This window comes from Cebidichthys violaceus, unplaced genomic scaffold (assembly GCF_023349555.1).
Source record: "Cebidichthys violaceus isolate CVI_PGR_0920_01 unplaced genomic scaffold, fCebVio1.0.p SCAF_27, whole genome shotgun sequence".
NCBI lineage: Eukaryota > Metazoa > Chordata > Actinopteri > Perciformes > Stichaeidae > Cebidichthys > Cebidichthys violaceus.
The window spans coordinates 3,431,438-3,456,689 of record NW_027176450.1 but is presented as its reverse complement, the minus strand read 5'-3'; the positions used below and the strand labels follow the sequence as shown (position 1 = coordinate 3,456,689).

The window sequence follows — 25,252 nt, the reverse complement described above, 5'->3', positions numbered from 1 at the left end:
ACTCCACAGGTCTGTGACCAGATGTGTGGTCAAGGGACTGCATTCTTTTTCCACTGTGGAATCGCCATGGTTCAGGTAAAAAAAAGTGATGTGAAAACAATATTTGTATAAAATCTGTTCCATTAAGACAATTCGTCAAAAAGACTAATAAATATCCTCAAATTGAATTTACACAGAGAGATGACCACTGCCCTCAATCCTCGCTACCGACCCCCATCCAGGGATGATCTGTCCAACACACTAGTTCATCCCTGTGTGTACAGGCCTCATCACACCATCTGAGAGGGTTTTCTCCTGTGCAGGACATGCAATTAGTCAGGAGAGGTGTCGTATTTTGCTAGAGAAGGCAAATATGCTCATATTTCTGCAAAAGAATTGCTGAAGTTTATTTATATTTATTTAAGTGTACTGTAAACTGTTGTTAACAGTTAATATAATGTTCATAGTTTGAAGTTAAAAAGTTTGAAGCTGTAGTTTGAAGCCAAGTGTTTTGTATTTATTTATATTTATAGTATACTTAAAACAGTTAATATATTGTTCAAATTGAAGAAAACAAATTGCCTTGGCAATAAAAAAAAGCCTTTCTTTAATGTCGTCAATCGTCGTTTTGTGCTTCTTTTTTTAAGTACTGGTTCAGGCACCGTTTAGGCACCAGTATCGTTTTAAAAGTATCGTTTTAGCACCGGTAAGGGAAAAAACCCAAACGATACCCATCTCTAGTGATATGTAACGTATTGTGAGGTGCTTGCCAAAACACAGGGCTAGATCTACTAGTAGCTAGTGCTACAGTAAAGGCAGAGTAAAACAGCCGGTAGGAAGTACTGGTAGGCAGGTTTTATTACTGATCTAGCTTAGAAAGAATGTTTTTATCAGCCTCCCTCTTTGTGCCTCATCTGACAACAGGCTCTTTATTCTGGTAGAGTTTCCACATTTTACATTAACATTACTCCAGTTGTTCCACTGGGCTATTATTGTGAAAGGTAAGAATGAAAGGAGTGTAGCTGTAATGCGCTCTCATCGACAATGTGGGAGGCAATAAAGAGTTTGCTGGTTTGGTTCAGACTACTCAGCCACCATGTTCTTATGTTATTACCTTCATATAGATGCATCTCCAGCGCAATCGTCATCCATTGTGCTGTAAATGGAGCCTTCGTTTTCCCGGTAAATCGTACCCGGTGAAGGACAGAGTATCATAGAGAAAGTGAAGCTTATAGGGAACCAATCTAAAAGCTGATGGTATCATTATTCTACCTATGACATTGTGAAATCAACACTTACTAAATAATGATAAGTTAAAGCTAAAACTTGTCTACTGCCACTTTAAGTTGTCAGTAATTGCAAACCTTAAAAACTAACCCTGGTTTTAGTAAGGGATTTAAAAGCATTGAGTTGATGAGCAGATCCAATGATGGACTCAGATAAAATGCTATCCAGACATAACCTTAATCATGAAATATTGCCTTTTATTGTGGCTGTATATACCCTGCTCACCTGTCTTCATTCATTCATTATCCTCTATATTTTCTTTTGCTCTGTTTATTTGTTATCTTATCAGAAATGATGGATATTTGCCTGGTCCTCATCTGTGCCCTGTCTTTTGCTGCAATGACCCAATTTCTCCATGGGAACAATTTAAGTTTCATCTAATCTAACACATCTCTGATTCTGCAGGAGATCTGATAATATGCAAATTACTTCAGCACATTTTCGGTGCCGTCTGGAGAATGTAAGGGACTTGACATGCATTTTTTTTTTCCAGGTGCAGCAATGTGACCCAAAACAAAGCTCCCCCCCCCCCCCCCGTTTCAGCGGGAATATGTCTATTTTTCAAAAGGTTGTCTGCAGAGGTTCTCTTTCACTTGACACCGTTTCTTGCCTGCAGAATAATGACTGTATATATTTTACATATAATGATATATGGTACGTTATGGTATAACAGAGACAGTGTGTTCATTAAGTTATCTCTGGTCCACTAAACTGCACACGGTGAGCCACCTGATTAATTCCATCTCGTTCTGACCACTGACACATCCAAAATACATAATTTGGTTGAAAAGTGCAAAGAGACATGTGACCCAGTTGTTTCAGAGCTGTATGCTAAAACTCTGTGCCACATAACATCCGAGTTCCAGTGCAGGATTTTGAAATCAGCAAACATTTATGACCTATGATCTATGACCTTATCTCTACTTTATAAATTAATATTTTTAAAACATAATTTCAGCCCTTTATGCAAGAAAACAATCTTAAGTTGACTGCTTGATTTTTCTGTACAGGGTTTGAGTCCTTGTCGCACACTGGCCAGGACTCCGGTTGTGGATGGCAGTCTTTTGTCCAGCCGAAGACACCTCTGAGAGCAAAGGGGCTGCTGGCCAAATAAAACAGTGAGGTTTGGAGAGCTGATGAAGAAAAACGCCCCGGCTTCCTTCCTCCATTCAGCCATTCATCCACTTCATTCATTCCACTATTCAGCCCTTTATTTATTTAACTTCAAGGGTCATTATCAGAGGACAAGGAGGATCAACAGTTCATCTTCCTCGAGTCTGCATGGAGAATATGCTACAGGTAAGCAGGCTACGCACTATGGTGAGTATAACAGGTTTTAAAGCGCACCTCTATCCAGCCACAATCTACTTATTCGATTGAATTCTCCTGTCAGGTGTAAACAAGGTCAGAGAGACAGAACTGCTTCGCTGCTCTCCGATCCAACAGCAAAGCCTTCTTGCCTGCCCGGAGAATACATGGCTTAACTTAAGATGACCTGACCGCGCAGTCAATGTGGATTAAGAACTAATACTTAATCAACTTTGCAGCAAAGACCTCCCATCCGTGAGATTTACCACGCGTCAAGATGATCCGCGGGCAGCAGGAGCCACGAGCGCAAAAAAATGACAATATGCTCCATTTGAATTGCAAGTTCTTTCAAATAAAGAGCCGTGCGGCTGCATGCTGTACAGCAAGCAATATCAACAGCGTATTAGTTATTTATGTTTTACTTACAAAAACACACAACCCAGAGCAAAAGTGATATGCTGAGGAGGAGCATGTCGGGATTAAACGTCCAGAGAGAAGGCTGCATGCAGTCTGGGTGGTGTAAAAATACATTGAGAACAACTTGGATACTTAGAGAGTCAAGCCACTCCAAGACAGATGAACCGCTACTTCACTAATCGCATTATTTAAGCTGCAGCTTACATGACAAGCATCTCGGTGTCAAATGTAGGCACGCGGGCTGACCGCAACCCGCATGACGGACTTTAATAGGCTAAATTGACAAACAGAGTCCCATTGAAACAGAGTCGGACCCGGCGAGGAACAAGTGCGCAGGAGGACAGAATCCATGACTTACCTTGCTCCATCAGCAGGACAGTCATCCCGACCAGCATGGCCCAGTACAGAGGGTTCTTCATGGTCATCGATCTGCTGTCTGTCTGCAGCGTGCTGTCGTCTGGGAGATATAGCCCGCGAGTCTGTGAAAATCCCGAAAAGCGCTTTTCTTCAAGTCCCCGGTGCTCCTGTGTGACTGTAAAGCATCCACCAACGCAGCGCTCAGAGTCCCTCCTTCAGCTGAGAGGTTATTGGCAGCGGTGCTGGAGGGAAGCTGGCGGAAACCAAAGCAGCGCGTCCGGTTGATTGTTTTTCAACTTCAGACACTTACCGGTGTTCAGATGCTGCTGTAGTGCGCGAGTAGCGGCGGCACTTTTAATTTGAAGAAGAAACACACGTACTTCCTGTCGGTACCCGGTTGTATGCGGCCAGTTTAGAGTGGCTGTTAGCGTCCGCAGTACGAAAACCAGCGTGTTTACTGTTATCGGCTGGTATCGTTATTAAAGATGAAGCAAAGCAGTTAGCCCAAGGAACGACCATTCCCGCTACTCATATGAAAAGCATAACAAAAAATCTCAAAATAATGACTTAGTATCTCAAAATAATAACTTGGTGTCTAAAAATAATAACTTGGTATCTCAAAATAATAACTTAGTATCTCAAAAATAATGACTTAGTATCTCAAAATAATAACTTACTATCTCAAAATAATAACTTAGTATCTCAAAATAATGACTTAGTATTTTAAAATAATGACTTAGTATCTCAAAATAATGACTTAGTATTTTAAAATAATTACTTAGTATCTCAAAATAATAACTTAGTATCTCAAAATAATGAGAAACTATCTCATAATAAATCCATCTCAATATTTTGAGATAGTTTCTCATCATTTTGAGACAAAAACTCAAGTTTTTTGAGGATCTTTTTTGAATTTTCTCAAAGGGTCATTAGAAACTTGAGGGGACAACCGGATGGGAATATATTTTTCAGACATTTCTCTCATTTTTGATGTGTGAAATACTGGATAGTTGTACATCATCAAACTTCTTTAAAAAAAAAATGTAAGGGGCAAATCAATGTTGATGGTTGAACTTGACCTTCCTTCTTAAAGGGTAACAAGCCAAAAAGTTTGCTTACTGAGTTCAGCTGCAGGTGTTTGCGGTGGTCAGTGACTCAATTACTGGACTTGCTGATTCCTGACTAGAAACCCGCCTCACCTTCTCTGATAGATATTCAAAATCCATCCATTTCAAAATGGAATCCCTTTGAGACAGATAGACAGATGCACGAACAACCCAAAAACATATTGCCTCTGGCCACTTCTGTCTCCAGCACGGAGGCATGATAACAACATGACAGATATAATACTTGTTATTCAGTAGGGGTGATCCCGATTAATCGATTCGATCTCAGGAGCCTGATTCGACTGACAATCTTATAATCTCGCAGTGACGAAAAAATGTGGTTATGAAACAGAGCATCATTCATCAATAACAAACAACATGAAGCCGCTGTTTCAAAATCAAAGATTACATGTATTACTACATTGAATGTGTTGTAACTCTGTAATGTTGTTCATTCTGTACTCATGACATCTATTGCACTTCTGTCCATCCTGATAGAGGATCCTCCTCTGTTGCTCTCCCTCAGGTTTCTCCCTCTTTCCTCCCCGTTAAAGGGTTTTTTGGGGGAGTTTTTCCTGTTCCGATGTGAGGGTTCCAGGACAGAGGATGTCGTATGTGTACAGATTATAAAGCCCTCTGAGACAAATTTGTGATTTGTGATTTCGGGCTAAACAAAAATAAATTGAATAGAATTGAATTATTCAGAGCACTCATAATAACTTAACACTACCAGAAATCTATATATATTATGACTTTATGAACGATCTCCATAATCAGCAGGGGGAGGCGCTAGAAACAGATGTTTGTGTCCCTTCACGTCCTCTGTCTGTGGATATTTACAATGGGGGGAAATATGAGGATATGAAGTTCTATTTACAACCAAGAAAAGCAAGCGGGATAGAAAACGTCTATCAATCTTCATTTCAGTTGTTTGGACAGCTCCGCACTACACACACGCATACACACACACACACACACACACACATGCGCGCGCGCACACACAAACACACAACAAACTATCCATTATTCTGTAAATATAGCTAAACGACACATATATCAGCCAATTATTTTGTTGATTTTCTATAAATACATAAAGCTCAAACAAAGGGGGATAAATGAGGGAGACAAAACCCAAAGACATGATTTGACGTGGATAGATTGACTTGACCAATCAGATTTGACTTTGTACATTCTGAATCGGGGACAATAATCTCTCCTTGGCACTTAACAGATACAATGTGATCTGATGACCCATGAACCATAGTGGGTTTATGATCAATTTATTTGCATGTTCATCAATAGACCATGAATGTCTCAGGGGATGGGGGATGGGAATAGCAGCATTCTGATCATTCCACATGGGGGAGGTAGGGACAGGGATAACAGGACCTGTGTGGGGACTACCATGCAGATAGGGGGAGCTAGAGGGGCATACTACTGTATTAGCCCAGGAAGGTACAGTCAGGTGGACTCCCTGCAGGTCATGAGGTAAAAATCTTACAGCTTTTATCAAAAGTTCTTAATTTTGCCATTTGGTCCAACATCAGAGATGACAAACAGTGTTTACGCCTCATTCATCACATAACACTTCTAACTTTTCTCCCAATCAGTGCTGGTTCAATATGTTATCAGTCGCTGAAAACGAAACACCTTTTTTACAGTATGACGCTTCAGTATCCTGGTGGTGTGTTCACATAGTGTCCATCTAACTTAGTGTCTATCAAACTGGAAGCTCAGAGTCACAAGTCTGACAGATACAACCCCCATGTCCCTGCATGTCGCGTAATATACAATATATAATATATAACACATTCTCACTCCCAACTCGTCAAATACAGCACCTTGTTCTGTGGCCCTAATACACTTCAAACCAAGCCGCTCCACATACCCCTCTAGTGTTTAGTGGTTTTGCACCTGTCAATTCCCGCTGGTCACATGCATACACTATCTTTTCAAAATAAACTTCTGTGTTCCCAAAAAACTACTTGGTTAGGCTATTGATTGTAGATCAGGTTGAAATAGACATGTGTGTTAAGTAGGCTACGTTACATAACATAATTCAACCTATAGGTAACTTAACTTACGCAACTTTAAATAAGTGCAGGTTGACTTTTGGTGTCACACGGGACAAGAAGGTTCTGTGTCTTCTGACCCATCCATCCACCCTTTACTCCCGCCATAACTACGGCCACAGAGCGCTGGGGGCCGCTGACCACACTGCTGTATCTGACGACTTGGGAGTGAGAACGGGCTGATCACTGCATGTCAATACATATCGCAGCATGCCACTGTAGTGGTGCTCTGTTAAATGAGCGCAAGCGTATACAGTCACTCCTGCTACTGTAAGAGCTTTGACTCTGCTCTGTCTGCACCCTGGAGGCTCTTTATTTGTGACTTAATTCCCATTGGGGAGATTATTTGCGATGCTCCCTGCTTGTTACTTATCATGCTGCTGGGTACGCCATGCTTCTCTGCATTTACACAGCAGGGAGCATCCCAAAGAAAGAGTAGAACCACACCAACAAGGTAAATTGGATTTCTATTTTCCATTTTGCAATAAACATGTGCATGAGTGGCTGAAAGTGCAGCGTCCATTTTAAAACGTCGAAAAATTTCAGAGCTGAAAGCACTTATGTGTGTTATTTATTTAATGATCTATTCATTTATCTTGTATTTTGAGACGTATGCAGTGTTGAAGATTAATGCTGTATGAAACTACTTTGATACAATTATCATTTGAGCTGAAAGCTATGTGTTCCACATTGCCTCATGGGACATGCAGTTTAAATATGTACACACCACTGTGGCAAACATGCTCAAAATGATTGTCGGTGAAAGCAAAGGTCACATTTCATTTGCTAATATTTCTGTTTCACTGAACTTGGCCAATGATTGGTCAGGATGAAGACAAAAGGGGCGATTGAATCCGATCAATTATTCCTGTTTTGCAGCTCTGAGTTCACATTCTGGCACAGAATTGTAGTTTATTAAAGGATATTTCATGTTTATGCCCTGATGAGTACAGGACATCAACTGTATAAAAGTTGAGTGAATGGATGACATGAATATCTATGTATAGGTAGTACAAACCATGGGATGGAGTGACGGCATCAGCTTTCCTCCTTGATCGTCTCTGCTCAGGTGTTTTCCTCCCACTCTGTTTTATGTCTCCTTTGTCTTCATGTCTGAAAGAAAGTTTATTGAAGAGCAAAAATCTAAAAATGCACAACCTCTTAACTGTGAGACAACAGGGTTATGATAATCTTTCCTCATTTCTCTCTGTCATACTGCATGCTTGTACATCATTATATGTAATTGCCCGTGTTTTTATTATTTTGATTATAACATGGCGCACATTGCATGTTTAGCTGTGAGGGAATTTGGACACTAATGATTTCCTCCATGGTTTCTCTCAGAGACATTGTTTCATTCAGGTTTGGTGCTGCTGAGTTCAGTAATGACAGGTTAAGTAGAGCTGTGATGTCCTTCTATAGTTTACCTTTTGTCTTGTGCTTCCTTTTTCTTCCTCTGTGTTTATTTTTGGCAGACAGTGTCACATCTTCTTTCTGTTTGCTCATTGGTTCAATCTAGAAAAAAAGAGACATGCTTTCATGATGAAGGTCAGAACAAATAAAAGCGGTTTGATTGAAGTGAAGTATAAAATGATGTCCAGTACTTTAAAAAACACTGACAGGGAGCCGCTGTACACTGACATGAGCATCATGTCCCCCCCCCCTTTCCATCAGCTCTAATGTACTCTTCACCAATTCCTCTGAGGCGTTTACAGGAGCATTGTTCTATGACAGCACAGACACTCACAGAATCCAAAGCAGGGACATGTAGCCGAGTCAGTCACCCTGGCTGGGAAACCCATTCAAAATAAATATTCTATTACATTAATGTATGTCATTTCTCCCAAACTGTCACCCAATGTTCAGCGAGGACAGAAATTAACCACAACACCTCCGGGTCATAAAAGTGAGTACTGAAGGAGGACAATGTCACCGTTCTACTCCTGTTACTTCCTACAGGACTTGAGAAGCAGTGTGTATTTTGGTAAAACGATGAGAGTTTGGATCAAACTGAGCATACAACCTGACAGAATGAAGTGGATTATGCTGCAGTCGTGAGTTTAAGCTCACTGTGGCTGTGAGAATTTGATACTAAAAGTAAAAAAATAAGTTGTTGTTTTGTATATATTTGTTCTATTAGCCTTTATTTATTAATGTATTATGAATCCTAGTTATTACAGGAACTCTACATTGATGCCAAGAGATGATTAAATATGTAACGTAAATATGTGAAGTAAATATGTGTGAATACTTCACACATTGAGACCATAAACTCATGTTTACAATGTTTACTGAGGTAATAAATCAAGAGAGAAGTAGAGTCATTTTCTCATAGACTTCGATAGAACCAGAGGAGTTGCCCCCTGATGGACACTAGAGAGAATGCAGCTTTAACACGTGAAGCTTTGACTTCACTTTTCAGAACCTGAGCTCATTGATTTTAATGTATTGGTTGAGTTATAGAGTTATAGAAGCAACGTGATGTAACTGAGGATTTAAAACACTTCAGCGTTAGGCTTTAATGCATCACAGTATTTAACTGTACAAGTCCTCATACTGAGTATCAACATTTGAATGGAGCTTGTGTTGTATACCGTGGCTGAGTTATAAATACAGTGGGACTGAATGGGCCTCCATAGACATGAATGCATTATATAACTCCTACTCCATCATAAACCGTGCATATCATCATAACAAGCTTTTTGTCAGTTGATCCCTGTGAAGCTGAGCATTTTGACGATGGATCAAACATCTATATGAATAAAGTAAAGTGTTTTGGAGGCAAAACTGAAGGAGAAGATACAAATCAATAATGTGTTTCTCGGGAATAGCTCATTAAATATTAAAATGCACGGCTGCTGCAGAGCAATCTTACCCACTATACGATTACTTTGCTCTCATGATTGAGCACCAATGTCTCACTATAGATATATGATAGTGATTGTTGCAGAGGAAAGATCAGTCAGACACATGGACATGGCTGGTGGTGGTGTGCAGAGCAGCTCTGCTGCATCAGGGGAACAGCCACATCCACCGAAGAGATGCCATCTACTTATATTTCTCCATTCTGCAGTGGGTTAGTGATACTCTAAGGTCATTCAACCGATTAAGAACTCAGAGCGTAAAGTTATTACTTTTGCTTTCTATCTTTTAAATTTCCTTTAATAGTGTTCATCTGCAGCTGCAGAGCCAGGGCCAACCTAACCCTAAAAGGTCCTCAGGTCTCCCTTTCAGACGGCTGGATGCACTGAATTCATGGAGGCAGACGTCATTCAAAAAAAATTCTCTCAATGAAAACATGACCTTCAGTAAATCATTGTTTTTTACATGTTCGTGACCTGGAGGAACCTGTCCTTGTGTCCATTTAATAACTTGTTTCCAAGTAAAACCTTTAATGTTCATGTAATTCACCATGCTTTAACTTTTGATTGCACACACCCACAAATTCAATTTGAAGTTCAGTTGTGTAATTAGAACCATTTTAATATCAAATTGAGGAGCTTGTTAATGGGCTATATTATTTAATGCTTCCAAGCTCTTCTGTCTTTTTTTTGAGATGGAGAGTGCAGTGCTAAGCAGTAACTCTTTTAGTCTACAATTGATCATCAACCCATTAATATTAGATTAATGTGTTTTTCTATTTTTCTTGAAAAAAAGCAACATGTGAACTGTAGAGGAGTAAAGACCCAACAGGAGCAAATACTAAATCATTATTGCCTCACCATTCACATTCTGGAAGAAACATTCTGCTTCAGCATCTGTTTGATTTCTCTAGTCCATTCATCCCACCATCTTCTGTCATGAGGCAGGGGATTGGACATGTTTTGAAGCATAGATAAATCAAGAAGTCCTCCAAAATTAAACGAAGAAGAAACATTTGTAGTCCGCCAAAATTCCCGCTGTCTGGTGAGGTTTTGTAAAAAAAAAAACTAGGCTACCGCTACCTGGTTAAGGTTATAGGGAAAGGTTGTGAACATGATAATAAAAAGACACTAACTGCTGGTGAGAAACTAAATTGTAATTTTTTTGTGTATAATCCTGTCTCATTGTAATATAGACGTTTTTACCGTTTGTAAACAACGAGGACGTATGTAGCTTGTCAAGCTATTCAAGGACATTAACCACCAAAGATCGTCAATGCAACCTGAACAAATGTACTTTCCAGATCCGTGTGCTTAGTGAGCTGGTAGAATACATTAGCAAGTAACACAGTAGTGGCCACATACGTAGACTATGGAGGTTTGACTTCATTTAGTTTTAAAACATGAGCATTTCTGATCAGTCCAGTGGGAGTCTACACATTTAATAACTTCCAGCCATAGAAGTGTTTGGGTTTAATGAGCAACCGTGTTAACTGGTGACTGCTAGCCAAATGCATCATGGTTGCCAGCTGTTGAAAACACCAACAGAGCTTGAAGCTGTCCTCGTAAAAGTCTTCAATCAATGTTAAATACAGACTCATCTGTGTTTTTTATCTACATCAACCACCTACACAATGTACTACGAGCAACCACGGAAGCATTCAGCTAAAAGTCACCAGTTAACACGGTCACTCGTTAAACTGTAACACTCGTTGCTCTGAAACAGTCGTGAAACTGTCAGAATTCTTAAGAAGAAATAAGGAAGAGTCCGCTTTTGGAGTATTGATTCTGACAAACGAACATGCAACAATCAGACATTTTTTAACTGGTAACAGTTTCACTCAATGTTTAAAGCTCACTAATTCGTCTGGATGGCCTGTATTGGCTGTATAAGAGTCTATAGATGGCAGTGCAGCGTTTTGGCTAGGCAGTGAAATCCTTACTTATTACTCCTTTGATAATTACTTTTTGATTTCCATTTTATGCTGCCACAAAATGCTGTTTTTTAAAAACTATGGTTAAGATTAACCACAGTTCTTTCTACATGTGGACTTGATGTGAGCTAAGAATAATTCTCCCTTGCCTGTTCACATAGATAACTAACTGTATTGTATGAGAATGTTCCATGCCAAGGCCTTTGGGCCGCTTGTTTTGGTTGCTGACCGTTTGTTTTCACTTGTTGTTCCCATCAGTCTGAGACCAAAAGTCTGAGACCGAAATGTCTGTAACGTTGGCCATCGGCCCCCACCTTTGCTCATTCTGTATAAAGAAAGCTTGTTCACTTTTTTCTTGGTTCTTCCTCACTGAGACTGTACGCATTCTGTTGTGATGATTGAACCTTCTCTGCGCAGAGAATAAATACTTTAAAGACAACCTGGTTTTTGGTATTATGTATTTCAGCATGTAAAGACTCACGCAAAGCAAGTACAGGAATATTTTCCATCACAATTGGCGTCACGAACAGGATCCCTTGTAAGATCGTCAGGAGCCAAGGGATTGGTGAACTGTCCTGATCGTCTTCACTGGGATCCTGAAGGACCCGTTGAGTCCAAATAACTACAAATTCTCATTTGGTGAGTCGCTGAAATTATTAAAAATAATCGAATGAGTGAAATTGATCCAGGAAGACCATATTGGGAGACTGAAAAGCAAATAGGTCGGTTATTGTTCATATTGTTTTATTTTTTGTTTTTTTTGTTTTGTGGGTTTATTGTGGATGTTGGTTAACCTCGTATCCTAGCGTTTTTCTGGGGAGTGACTATTGGGTTTACTGGAATGAGGGGTCAGTGTTTGGCGTTGCATGTTGACATGAGTGTTTGACAGTGTAGACGTCGTTAAGGACTGAAGCCTTTTGACCTAAGAGATAGATGTATCTATAGAAGGAGGACTGGTACAAGGATGAGTGTTTAGCGTTGCATGTTGCAGACCTTGGAGAGGGGTAGACGTTGTAAGCATTGGATTCCTTGGACCTTAGACTGTAATACTAGGGATGAGCATTTGGTGTCTGCCTTAGAGGTTGAATATCTTGGGGTTAGGCAGTAAGCGCTGGGTTCCCTTGACCTAGGAGACACTAGAGTCCACAAGGATAAAGGTGGGCTAATAAGGCTTAGACTGGGAGTCTAGAGCAACGGCTTTTATTCAGATTGTGCCCAAAACGAATCTAGAAACTCACGGTGACGACTGTGTTTAAAGAGAAAGAAATGCGTTGCCCCATATAAAGAGAGAAAGCGTAATATGGGGGAGAAGCCAGGGTTACTCCGCCCTGAGAGCCCAATGTCATGTTCATGAAAAACAAATATGGGGAGTTGCCGGCATCCAAACAAATGGGTAAACGAAGATGGTTTACCTGCGGGAGGTTTATTCAGTCTCAATCTGATACAGAAATTATACACAGAGTTGAAAAAAAAAAGAGAATGATATGAAAAAAATTAAAATAAAAATAATAAATAAAGGTGAAACATTTGGAAATGATAAAAAGTCATATAATGAGCCTGAGCAGCCCGATGCCATGGTCTTACCTCCAATAATAAAATACATGTGGGACAAAGATCATCAGACGGCCAAACAATTGGAAGAATGGATAAAATTGGGGTTCCCTGGAAAAGGCAACTTTAGCCTACGACAAAAATTGGATCAACTCAAACCGTGTCTGGAGCAGAGAGGAAAAGGCGAAGCAGAAACAGATGAAGTAATGTCCAAGAGGTAAAGAAAGAAACAGATGTATTTGAATAAGACACATACAACTGATAGAAAAGGAAAATATACTGCTGAACTTTTGTTTTTTGTTTTGTATTTGTTTTACATGGTCGAGTGGATCCTGATCTGGCCGCTGCCGTATGCTCCCCAGGCACAAACAACATGACCGCCAAAACCCACCACTCAACACCCCGAGGATGAAGAAGATGAATGAGACTCATCAAAATCTACAGGCACAATGTCAACGCTCACAGCTACAAGCCCGTCAATGAACACTGGTGACAATATGAACCTGGATTATCTGAACGCAAGAAAAAGAGGACATTAAGAAGACGTGAAGAAGAAGAAGCCATGACTCATGTGGAGAGTTCAAAGAGCAACTTCACGGAACTCAAGAGAACTATGACCTCCTTTGTGCGTTATCATAAAAGATGTGCGGCATTCACACCAGCCGTAATCAACCTGGAATATGTTATATACGACAGAACTTTGTAAGAAGGCTTTCCTGCCATCTATGAATCTGAAAAACATCACACTAAAGAGAATTGTGTGATATGGAAGACTGCAACCATATTACAAGATGCTGAACACGCTGAGGAGCAGTACAACGACAGAGAACAAGCAAAGACTTTCATCAGCTCAAACTTGAGGATGCCCAGCTGACAATGGAATCAGGCCATGACGGGCGAGGAGGAAAATTGACTTTGGAAAACACACACCAGCTGAAAACTTTGTGTGCCATAAAAGTGGCAACTTGGACATTGTCTAAGGGACGGCCCACAATCTCCATGGAGGCAGGACTGGTGGGAGGGCTCAACATCAGCAGTCAAGAGGGGAGGAGCAGGCGCGGCGGGGCGGACCTCAGTGATGGACCATTCGACGCACACACATTACAACACAGAGGGTGAGTTAACTTTAGATTCTGACTATGACAAACTTGTACATCAATACACACATTAGAAACCATACAAACACCACTCACACCCACATACCAGATGTACTTGAACAAAAATTACGTTTTTAGAAAGTTACCACAACACGTTAACTATTAAAGGTAATTATGTTACATTTTTGATTGGCTCAGGAGGCATACCAATTAGTGAAATGTACACAAAGCCCTTATCCTGTATATTAGATAACATCACAGACAAACGTTCATTTCTACTGTCTGATCACTGCCCTATACATTTGGTAGGAAGAGAAATTATGTATGATGGACATTTATTGGACAGAAAATGCTGCTGCTGTCTCTGTTTCTCTGTCTCCCACACAATCTGAGTTGTTTAAGAGGGAGTTCACACATGTGTCCTATGCACAAGGCCCATTATTGGAGATGGAAGGACATGTCTGACTGGCTGCACAGTAAGACTCAACTCACTTCAGTAATAAGGGTGATGTATACAGAATATGATGTACATCAATGTTAACAGTAAAAGAGTAACTCAACTTATGTTTGATAAAAACACACACACACACACACCATGGTTTGAAATGTTCCATTTGTAAACATGGCTGACTGGTGAGGGGTGTGACACCTTTGGTGGTTCACCCAAAATCTGATTTGTGATGATTCTCTGGTGGTGCGCACACCAATCGTTCTGGTAAAAAAAATTTGAGACTTGAGAGAACCGACTGAGTGACGATTTGTCAAAGATTTCTAAGCAGTTAATGCTTCGGTGCACCGCGAGCACCTCAAATTTCCAATCCACACCATTATGTCACTCATCCCTCCAGACACAGTTTTTCAGTCTTTGACTTGGCCAATGTTTTTTTATATTTTTATTTCTGTACCTGTGCACAAAGTCAATTTTGGGTAGCTTCTAATTTAAAGGGACCCGGTGTCCTCAGGGATACCCAGAAAGCCCTGGCGTTAAACAGTGTCCTGAGAGACAATCTGGCTAATTTATAGTTACCAAATGGTTCTGCCTCGTTACAATATGTTGATGACATCATGATTTGCAGCCCCACAGGAGAAGCATGCAGATTAGAGTAATTTACAATTACAGTTATCCTACTTAAATTTTGGCTGCAAATGGTCACAAGGCTATCCGTCAAATTGAAATTTGCTCTGGATAAAGTTTCATATCTGGGACATGTGATCACAGCAGAGGGCAAAACCCTCCCTCCCAAGAGAATACAGGCAATTCAAAATGTGCCTAAAACACAACTAAGAAACAAATGATGAGCTTTATATGAATGACGTCATATTAGATCAGTGGATCCTAAACTACTCAGAAAGAAAGGCATTCCTCTCTTCCATGATTCATGGTAAACATCTTTCTGCGCAGAACAAACTGACCTGGACTGACTCCTCGCCTGCTGCCTTTAATGACATAAAGGACGCTTTACTGTCAGCTCTGACACTTGGACTACCTAAACTTGACAAACCGTTCACACAGTACGTTGACCAAAGAGACGTTTACATGACATCAGTTTAGACTCAGGAACATGGGGAGCTCATGGTTCCTTTCTGCCGTTTCACACATTAGATTAGATTAATACATTAGATTTACCTAACATTACTGTGGAACGATGTATTATCCATTATTTTATTAATATGTTTAGCTCTATTAATCTTGAATACAGAACTCATGTAACTCTGTAACTCATGTTGCTTTAAAAATAAGAGGGAAAAGGTAACTAAAGTAAAGACAACATTTTTAATTCATAGTCACCATGAATAAACAGAGATACTCCACCTCCAGATCCATTCTCTCTTGCATGGTGAACTGAACTGTATTTTGGTATTTTAAAGATGTATCTAGAGTCCTCAGTAAACCATGTTTCTGATAGGGCAATAAATGCAAATTCATGCTCAAGTAAAGACAAATAATGAATTAATTTGTTATAGTTGCTAGGAAAACTTCTTATATTCAGATGACAAGTAAAGAATGTATTCCCTAAAACTGTCTGTGTTATGAAATGTGATGCTCACACTAACGCTTCTGATCCCATTTCAACAGGAAATGCTGCAGCTGATGCTACGACTAAGCAAGCGGTTTTTTTTATGAGGTTACTCTTTTTGGTTCACAACACTTACGCTAGGTGAGCCTACAGAAATATCCCTCACTTATGATATTCAATTATTGCAGACAATTGCCACATGCTCTCTTCCAGTAGTACGCTAAATTAGCTCACAGCAGAGATAACTTGGTACAGGAGAAATATGTAGTTTTAAGTATATGTGTTATCCACATTTTGTACATAATTTAATATTTAGCAACGTTGTTTAAAACCACAACCTTTGTCTAAAAGACTACCAAAATCCCAGTCTTCTAACACAGTGATAAGAGATTGAATAAGATTGAATCTTATACTTTTACTTTGTAACTGTCCCATGCAGGTTATAATCCCTTTCTTCAACTGGTCATCAAAATCTTGATGTATCATCAAAGTAAATAAAAACACCATTTAAATACAATGAGTACAAACGTTTTAGAACATTTTACACCTCTTATACTAAATCTAAATCTTTGCACTACTGTTTATTTTATTTTAGTTAATGATACCATTCTATTTCATTGTATACACTACTGTGCATGGTTTTTTTTATATTTTATATTTTTACTCTGCTATTTTAATTGCTTGAGTATATTTTCTGCTGCTGTAACAAACACATTCCCCCTTGCAGGATGAATAAAGTATCTATCTATCTATCTATCTATCTATCTATCTATCTATCTATCTATCTATCTATCTATTATCTAAACTCTCAAGATAACATGATGACATGATGAGCTGAGCCTCTACATTAAATAATATAAATATCACTGTATTCAAATTAGTTGTTAACTGGCATTAAGGAATGTAAAAGAGAAATACAATAAATATTTGTTTTTATTATGTTTTAGGAATTACAATACAATACGTTATGATGTATCATAGCAGGGATTTATCAGAATAGACTAAGTAGTATCATTCATCAGATTTCAGGATTTTAAGACTAGACTTTAAGTAACGGTCAGTGGAAATAAAGCAAAGAAATATGGTATGTTATTGTATTAATTCAGCATGGTACACAAAAGAGTGCACAGTTTTTTGTATTTTAAAGAAAATGTATCGTTTGCTAACAACACATCGAGCACCTAAGTAACGGCGATGGAAGGCAGATCTCCAGCACCATGGCACCCATTCCGCGGCCGGGGATGGTGTGGCCTAAGAGGTTCAATGTGTTTTCTGTATTTTTCTACAATAATAATTGTGTTTCCTAATAATTGATGCATGAGAAACCATGGCAACCAAATAACATAGAACAAAAAACCAGCAACCATCAGATTAAAGAAACGGTTTGTAATTTAACTAAACGGCAAATAACATGTGATATGAATACACTAAATTGATTTAAATTGGCCCTAGACATGCTGTCAAAGGCCAATCTTGCAACATGTGACTTGTTTTCATTGCCCGACTGTTTTCCTCCCTTAGATGAGTAGTACTTTAATAGTGACATTTCTGTGTAATACTTATGTTTATTATTACAGCTTGTTATCTGAGAAATATGATCTCATAAAACAGCTAGTGCTTTCATTTAGTTTACCTGATAAAGGAATCAATTAAACTGACACTTGATTCTGAATGTGTATTATGGTAATATGATACCATCTTACAAATCGTTTAAGTTGTTTGATTATTGTTTGTTATGAAACTCACTGATATGTTGTCTTATGATACTGTTCAACAGAGAGGGTCTGTGTTTCACCTCATCTCAGGAGACTTATCTTCCCATGTTCATGTTAACATTCCCTAGCTTGCTACAACATAGAGTTGCCTACAATTTGAAAAAAAACAGCTAATGCCTTAACTTTATTGATTAATGATGTGCATATGTAAACCATTTTGAGTATTATGTGTTGATGTTTTGATATGCCCCTGATTGACAACAGGCTACAACGAAATCTGTTTCAACACCTTAATTATTCTGTGCACATATCAGTCAACTTCTCTAGTCTCGCCTGCCAATGTTAACCAAACTAACTAGTGAACTATCCAGATGATGGTACGTGTCAATCCGTCTGTTAGACTGTCCTTTAGTGCGACCCATCAACAAATCAGTGTCCCATCAACTCCTCCTGTATTCCCATGAGCACTCTGTTCTAACGACTGCACAATTAGACACTTTTCCCAACTATGATGAAGATTGTTTCCTCCACAGGCTTGGTGTCTCCACTACACAAAAACAGCCCACCAACACTTTCCTATGCTAGGGGTTAATGATGCCCTTAACTAAAATCGTAATGAAATATTATTGACTTATGTTCTCACTTCTTGCAGGGAATATATACTATTGTTCTGATCTAATGTAATGATCAAGGGGAGGATTGTAATGGTAATTTTTTACGTAGTATATATTTCTACTCAGTATATTGTATTCATGCATAAGTCATTTTGCTCTGGACTTTGTTGAACTTCACCGTGTCTCTGTTGTGCAGAAGAATAATTCTCCCTTGCCTGTTCACATAGATAACTAACTGTATTGTATGAGAATGTTCCATGCCAAGGCCTTTGGGCCGCTTGTTTTGGTTGCTGGCCGTTTGTTTTTGATTGTTGTTCCCATCAGTCTGAGACCAAAAGTCTGAGACCGAAATGTCTGTAACGTTGGCCATCAGCCCCCACCTTTGCTCATTCTGTATAAAGAAAGCTTGTTCACTTTTTTCTTGGTTCTTCCTCACTGAGACTGTACGCATTCTGTTGTGATGATTGAACCTTCTCTGCGCAGAGAATAAATACTTAAAAGACAACCTGGTTTTTGGTATTATGTATTTCAGCATGTAAAGACTCACGCAAAGCGGGTATAGGAATATTTTCCACCACAACTGCACCCCACTGATAAAACTAGGGCGTGGAGTAAATTTTGGGGGGATTACGTGGCTGCATGCCCACTGTTAAAACAAATTAGCTCTGAGCTGCTTCAAAGCCCTCTTGTTATAATGTTAACTTAGCCCTACAGGACATCAAGTATTGAGTTAGTCATTTTTATAGATTCAGATGAATGAAAACTTTAATCATAGTAATAATTTCAGTTTGTAATCACAACAATTTAAGAGAAGCAATAATAAACTGCAGCTTTATATATTCAATTCAATTAAATTTATTTTGTATAGCCCACAATCACAAATTTGCCTCAGAGGGCTTTACAATCTGTACATGATGCAACATCCTCTGTCCTGGAACCCACACACCAGTACAGGAAAAACTCCCGCCAAAAAACCCTTTAACAGGGAGAAAAAATGGAAGACACCTCAGGGAGAGCATAATAATATGACAATTAAAAAAAATGATATTAGCAGGGCCACGGCAGGAGACAGGAGGAAGGACCAGGGTCCAGATATAATCACGATCCATGGAAACCTATGAGGAGAGAAAGCACAAAGACTCCGGGGAATATAGCAGCAGGGAGCACGTGTGCAGTTGATCAGGTGATGAATGATCATGTGCACCATATGGAGAGCAGAAAGCATTGTTGCTTTATAATTGATCAGAACAGTGAAAGGAAAACATTTTTATTCGAATAAATTCCAGATCTGGTCTGACAATTCAAATTTCTACAAGATATTTGTCATTTCATTTTACTAATGTAAATCTCAGATTCAAATGAATATTTAAAGTGTACACACGTTAGTTCAATAAAATAATCATTAAATAATGTGCTATTGTTAATTCAGAGACACGGAATTCTGTAGCTCTGCCCTCAAAGACCCCAAAGGCTCTCTTATCACAGTGAATGTACAAAGTTTAACACACTGACCCAGAAATGAGACCAGAAAACATAGAAGTTACCAGATGTACTGTACATGCTAGTCAGGAGCTAAATGGTGATGAAATGCTCAGGCTTTTTGTAAATTACTTGGCTTGTTTGAGTCAGCAAATGAGGAAGAGCTGAGAGACAGAAGCATCGCGTTTGAGGTGTTTGATATGAAGATATTAGATTACGAACGATTAAAGTGTCTCCACTGCCTTAACATAGAGATTGTTAGTATCACGCTGTTTGATTGGTTACTCTAGGTATCATTCAGCCCCACCTGCGGTAATTGGTCGTAGGTAAATGAGAGGGCGGGGTGATAAAAAACACAACGGAGAAGAAGCCCGAAGAGGGAGAACGGGAGGAGTGAAAAAATGAGAACGGGAGAAATGGCAGACAGCTTGGTGAATGTTTAGGTTAGAGAAGAAAACTGGTGGACAGCACTGCACATGTATTGCTTAATGTCAGTTGATTTTGCCGAGAGTTTTATGCAAGTGTGTCTGTGTAAAGCTTGAGTCGCTGGCCATTGCTGACCGGAAAGGACTGTTGGTGTTTCCGACGAGGACTTCACCGCCGTGGCCGTCACCTCCGCTGTCAACTTGTTTCATCTTTTGGACCACAAACTGTTTTCTCCAAGACTAACGCTGAACTGTGAGTTAAGGTGCGTTCACACCAAACGCGGCGCAAATTATTCGCACGAGTAGATTACGTACAAAGTCTATGCACAGACGCGATGAGACTGGAGTCACTTCATTCGCGTGAGTTGAAACTTTGGCGAAAAAATCGCGTAACGCTGTGGCACGATAGCCTATCAGCGTTGAGATGCTCCTCCTGTCATCACCGACGTGCTGCCGTTGTTGAATCAGGAAATAAATACTGTAGCCGTAGGTGTTCACCCAGAGCTCTACGATACCTCATATTTGTAGAGACCGGACCAAACTGTGTGTGTGTGTGTGTGTGTGTGTGTGTGTGTGTGTGTGTGTGTGTGTGTGTGTGTGTGTGTGTGTGTGTGTGTGTGTGTGTGTGTGTGTGTGTGTGTGTGTGTGTGTGTGTGTGTGTGTTTTACAAACAATGAAAAAGACGCTGCCGTATTTATGCCGAGATGACGTTATTTTGAGTGTTGATGGAGCTGCTACAATGTTAGCATAGAATAGCACCGATCGATCCAAGCTCCATTAAGAAAGCAAGTATTTTAAAAGTTGTTTACTTGCCGTCTTGCAGAGAGAAACAAAAAATGAATTCAGACTTTTTACAAATCATTACATAGTTATTTCAGTATCCTTTTTATTCGTTTATTGCAATCAAATCACAGCCAAATCAGTTTGTTTTGTGGTAAACCAGCTGACGGAGCTTCTCCGGACTATGTTATGAACCAGATAAAAAGGCGTTCAGTTTCCCGGGATATCTGGGACTTCCACAACAAGTACTAAGCAGAAATAGAGGTTATTTTTTCCATGGTTGATGGCGGAAATAAATGGCAGACAGTTGAACGGCTTCCAGGGCGACAAGCCACGCCCTCTCCGGTGAGTTTGGCGCGAATAGAGCGATTCATGCAAATGAGCACAAATGGTCCCCAGGAGTGAACACGATTAACGCAAATCATTCGGGTCGCGTTTGATGTGAACACGGCTTTAGACTTTCTGTGTCTTTGCTCTGCTGAAGATAAGTTTCGGGAGGCAGCATTGCACCCGAGCTACACAGGCCTGCAACTTTTCTTATTTTGTGTGTGTGAGTGAACTTTGCTTCTTCTTTTACTCAAAGATGTCACACTCCTACAATGGGAAAACTCCGATTTGATTTACTTTTATTATTATTACAATCTGGAAGTTGTCTTTGTATATTGATTATTAAAGAAGGATTAAAGAATGATTGTCCAAACAAAATTTAAAACTCAGCAAGCATCCTTTGAAGAGAACCCAGTTACTAAATATTCTTGTCTCACGCAGCACAGACAGCACACGACTAAGTCATTTGTTAATGTTGAAAATCAGACAATTAATTAAGTTTTTTTTAAGAACATTCTAAATGTACTGCTTCATTTAGACCTTTATTTATTTCATTCTTTTCTTGAACATCATTTGATTAGTTAATCTTCAGCTCCAAAAATAATTGATATTCCAGACTTTTATCATTTATCATTAACATTGAATCTAATCAGGGGGAGGAGGTAGCACCAGGCAGTCCAGATTGTTTTTGATTAGTTCAGAGGATTTTTCTGAAAATGTCTAATTAATATCATGCATGTTTTTGCAATGCACAATTTACTTGTAATTCATTGTTTTATGTTAAAATGTTGATTTGAACAGGATTTCTTGAATATTGACTGATTGTGCTATTTTTATGGTTAATAATTAACAGTTAACCGACAATACAATTTTTTCAATGTGTGAGTGTACACGGGTTGTTAATTTGGTCCAGCACCGGCCCTGTAATGATATGCGGTGAGCTGCCCTGCACATAATGTTCCAACACCTGCCTGTTAAATTAAACGGGGGCTGAGCCAGTTTCTGCAAAATTAAATCCAGACAGAAGCTGACCTTGCTTTTATACTGTATATTCATTGTGTAGTAATTGGCTACTTCTGTCTACGTTTACATGCTCATTTTCTATTGTTGATTATCCAGTTCATTACATGATTCCCACCTGCACTTTAAGTTCTGTGAGTCGTACACTGAGCGGCATCTTTCCATCATCACTCCACGCTGGGCTTCCATGCAGGATTGAGTTTAAAGGGAACGTTGGTTTACTGTTGGTGCGTAATACCAATTAGATAACTCCAAAATATATTTTTTTTTTAGCCTTTTGTATTGTATGTATTATACATTATACAATACAGCCTAGTCATATTTCATGCCGCCTATCAGCTGTTTGAAGAACAACAGCCACTCTAGTGCTGCACAAACTGCTAATGGGTTTCTTTTTAAGAAATTAAATTGCATGCAATAATATTATCCATCAAAACTAAACCAACCTAGTGCATTTAAGTACAATATTACATTCTTGGTTTCAATGCTCCACAATAGCTTTTCACCACAAATAAACACTACAAATCATTAGGGAATACATTATTGTAATTTCTATTTAAATATTTATTCTAGTCATAATTCCCTCTATCTATTTTATACTGCTGTGAAAACATCTCCTTTAAACAACTGTATTCATTCAAGTTTCTTACCAATAACTTAATTTTACAAGATTGCATTTGAACACAAAGTTGTAATTTACCTTCAGCCAATACTCATTTTTACCGAATAGTGCTTGAATGCATCATAATGTAACACAATGCAACCCACGTTAATGTTAGCTGTTAGCTCCGTTATTTAGCCACTGGCTGCTAACATTAACTAGCTCTTCTCCTTCCAATCCCAAGGAGGATTTGTTGTTCAAGTCAATCTGTGCACCGTTGATTAGCTGCACTACTAACCTGTGCCCAGGAGTTGGGGGGGGGGGGGGGGGTTTAAACGAAGAGTAATCGAGTTACTTGAGTTTCTCAAGTAATCGTTTCAGCCCTATGAGAGCAGTCCTTCAAAGTCTTCCCAGCTCATTTGTCAGCTCTGTTGAAAACAGCTTTCATTTGTGTGCTCGCCTGCTTTGGTCCCAAAGCTCTTTTAAAAAAAAACGTAAGTATCTGTCATAAGCCCTGGGCACATTCCCACATGAATCAACCCTTCAAGTGATTGCTCATTATAGAGTAATTGCAGAACTTTGATTCTTCACTTTGACCACTGACCTAAACTTGGTTAAAGATGCAAGTTCCTCTCTGTGAAGATGTCGCGACAGAAGGAAGCTGAGTCTTTAAGCTGCAAGAATTATGATGCTAAGAAATCACATCCACTGCATCTTAAATAGCCTTCTGCTGGGGATGAATTGTATCTGTCCTTGAAAAGATACAGTTCCCACCCAAAAAAGCAGACTGTCGTATAATAACTTTCCCTCTCAAACATTTGTATCCCTCTTGGATGGTAGATTCGTCATGGCTCTCAGTGGCCATAAAGACTGAATTGTTAAAGAACTTTAATTTGTTCACAAGCCAGCGCCCCCAAGTTGTACTCTCTCTCCTGGAAAAGTCTCAGACCAATAAAATAATTCATTTTCTTCAATCTCTTCCCTCTGTTTGCCTTCGATGTCTGCTACTCTCCGTTGCTCAAGGTGAAGCACCTTTTGTTGCCGTTGATAAATAGCTTCCAAGCGTCTTTTGATGAGAATGTAAAATGCCCTGTTAGAGACCCTGAAGGGCTCCTCAATACGTTATGGATGGTGAGCTCCCCAGCTACCACTTGATTAAATTATTGGAGCCGCCGGAAGGAGTCAATAAAATGTTCACTTACCTGAATCTAGTAGAAGTTATGAACATGTCTTTTAGGTTGTGATGCCTTGCACAAAAGACCAGCACTTTTACTGTACTTCTATACAGACACCATCGATCTGATCACCCGTGTTTAGTTCAGTCTGAATAGACGAAGGGTCAAGAGAGTCAACAGCACGGATCGGAGAAGACCAGCTGCCCAAACAGTTGCCTTTAGTGAGTGACACAAAGCTTTAAGATCAATATCAATCAAATGTAATCAGTCGCAAAAGTCTGCAATCAAAACAAAATGGTCCGTGCCTTTGTTCAGTCTCTTCTGTAGCGGCAAAACATTTCCTCTTGCAAGAGTGAAGAATACTAATCAGGTTTTAAAATGTCAGGCCTACTCCAACAGATTGACACGAAGAACTTTGATGGTTTATCGCCTGTAACCCTCCCCAAAAAACGAGTGTGGAGGGAAGCTCCAGTACTTCAAATGAATACAAGTAGCTGCCATTCAGTAAATAGGCAATCATTAAAAAGACATACACAGCAACCTGTGTGTACACAATCACTCCAGTGTAGCAAATTAATCTTGAAAGCAGTAGAATCATTGCTACTGAATTTCAATGAATTTTAAACCAGCTGCCATGCTCCGGTTTGTTCTGTGCCCACCACTTTTACTTTTGTAATCTGCGGTGTTAATTTGAATAACAGTGGGTAACACTGTCAGCCTGACAGCTTGAAGCAATTGTGTAATTTACATGCATAACTGTTCCTTACTTGTTCAACGGAAGGTGGCGGGGTTTCTTTTTCAGTCATCAACACCACACCTATCAAGCTAACACACTTCAAAATGAGCCACGCTCTCTGTACTCTGCTTCTCAGAGATCAGCTGTCAATCACAGCGGGATCAGGGCCATGATGTCTTCCTCTCTTGGATTTTATATGGATAGTGTGTAAACTTGCTAGTACTTGTTTCTACTTCCAAACAGCAGCATGTGAAGCGTTGTAGAGCATTAGGAGCTCAACCCTTTGACAGGAGCATTCCCGACTAGCCAGCAAAAAACATTACAAAAGAAATGAATGCTCAAATATGCTGACAACAAAACCAAGAAAGATATCATAATTAATTAACTTCACTT

The 25,252-nt window shown here is 39.4% G+C and overlaps 1 protein-coding gene across 1 annotated transcript in view; it reads right to left on the bottom strand.

Moving 5' to 3' along the window:
* ntm (neurotrimin) overlaps positions 1-3,553 on the bottom strand; it is a 480,892-nt gene extending 477,339 nt beyond the window's left edge. Inside the window, exon 1 of the mRNA XM_068721275.1 lies at positions 3,350-3,553. Coding sequence (XP_068577376.1) covers positions 3,350-3,416 — 67 coding nt within the window. The 5' untranslated portion in view covers positions 3,417-3,553. The remainder of the gene's footprint in view (positions 1-3,349) is intronic.
* Between the last annotated feature and the right edge of the window lie 21,699 nt (positions 3,554-25,252).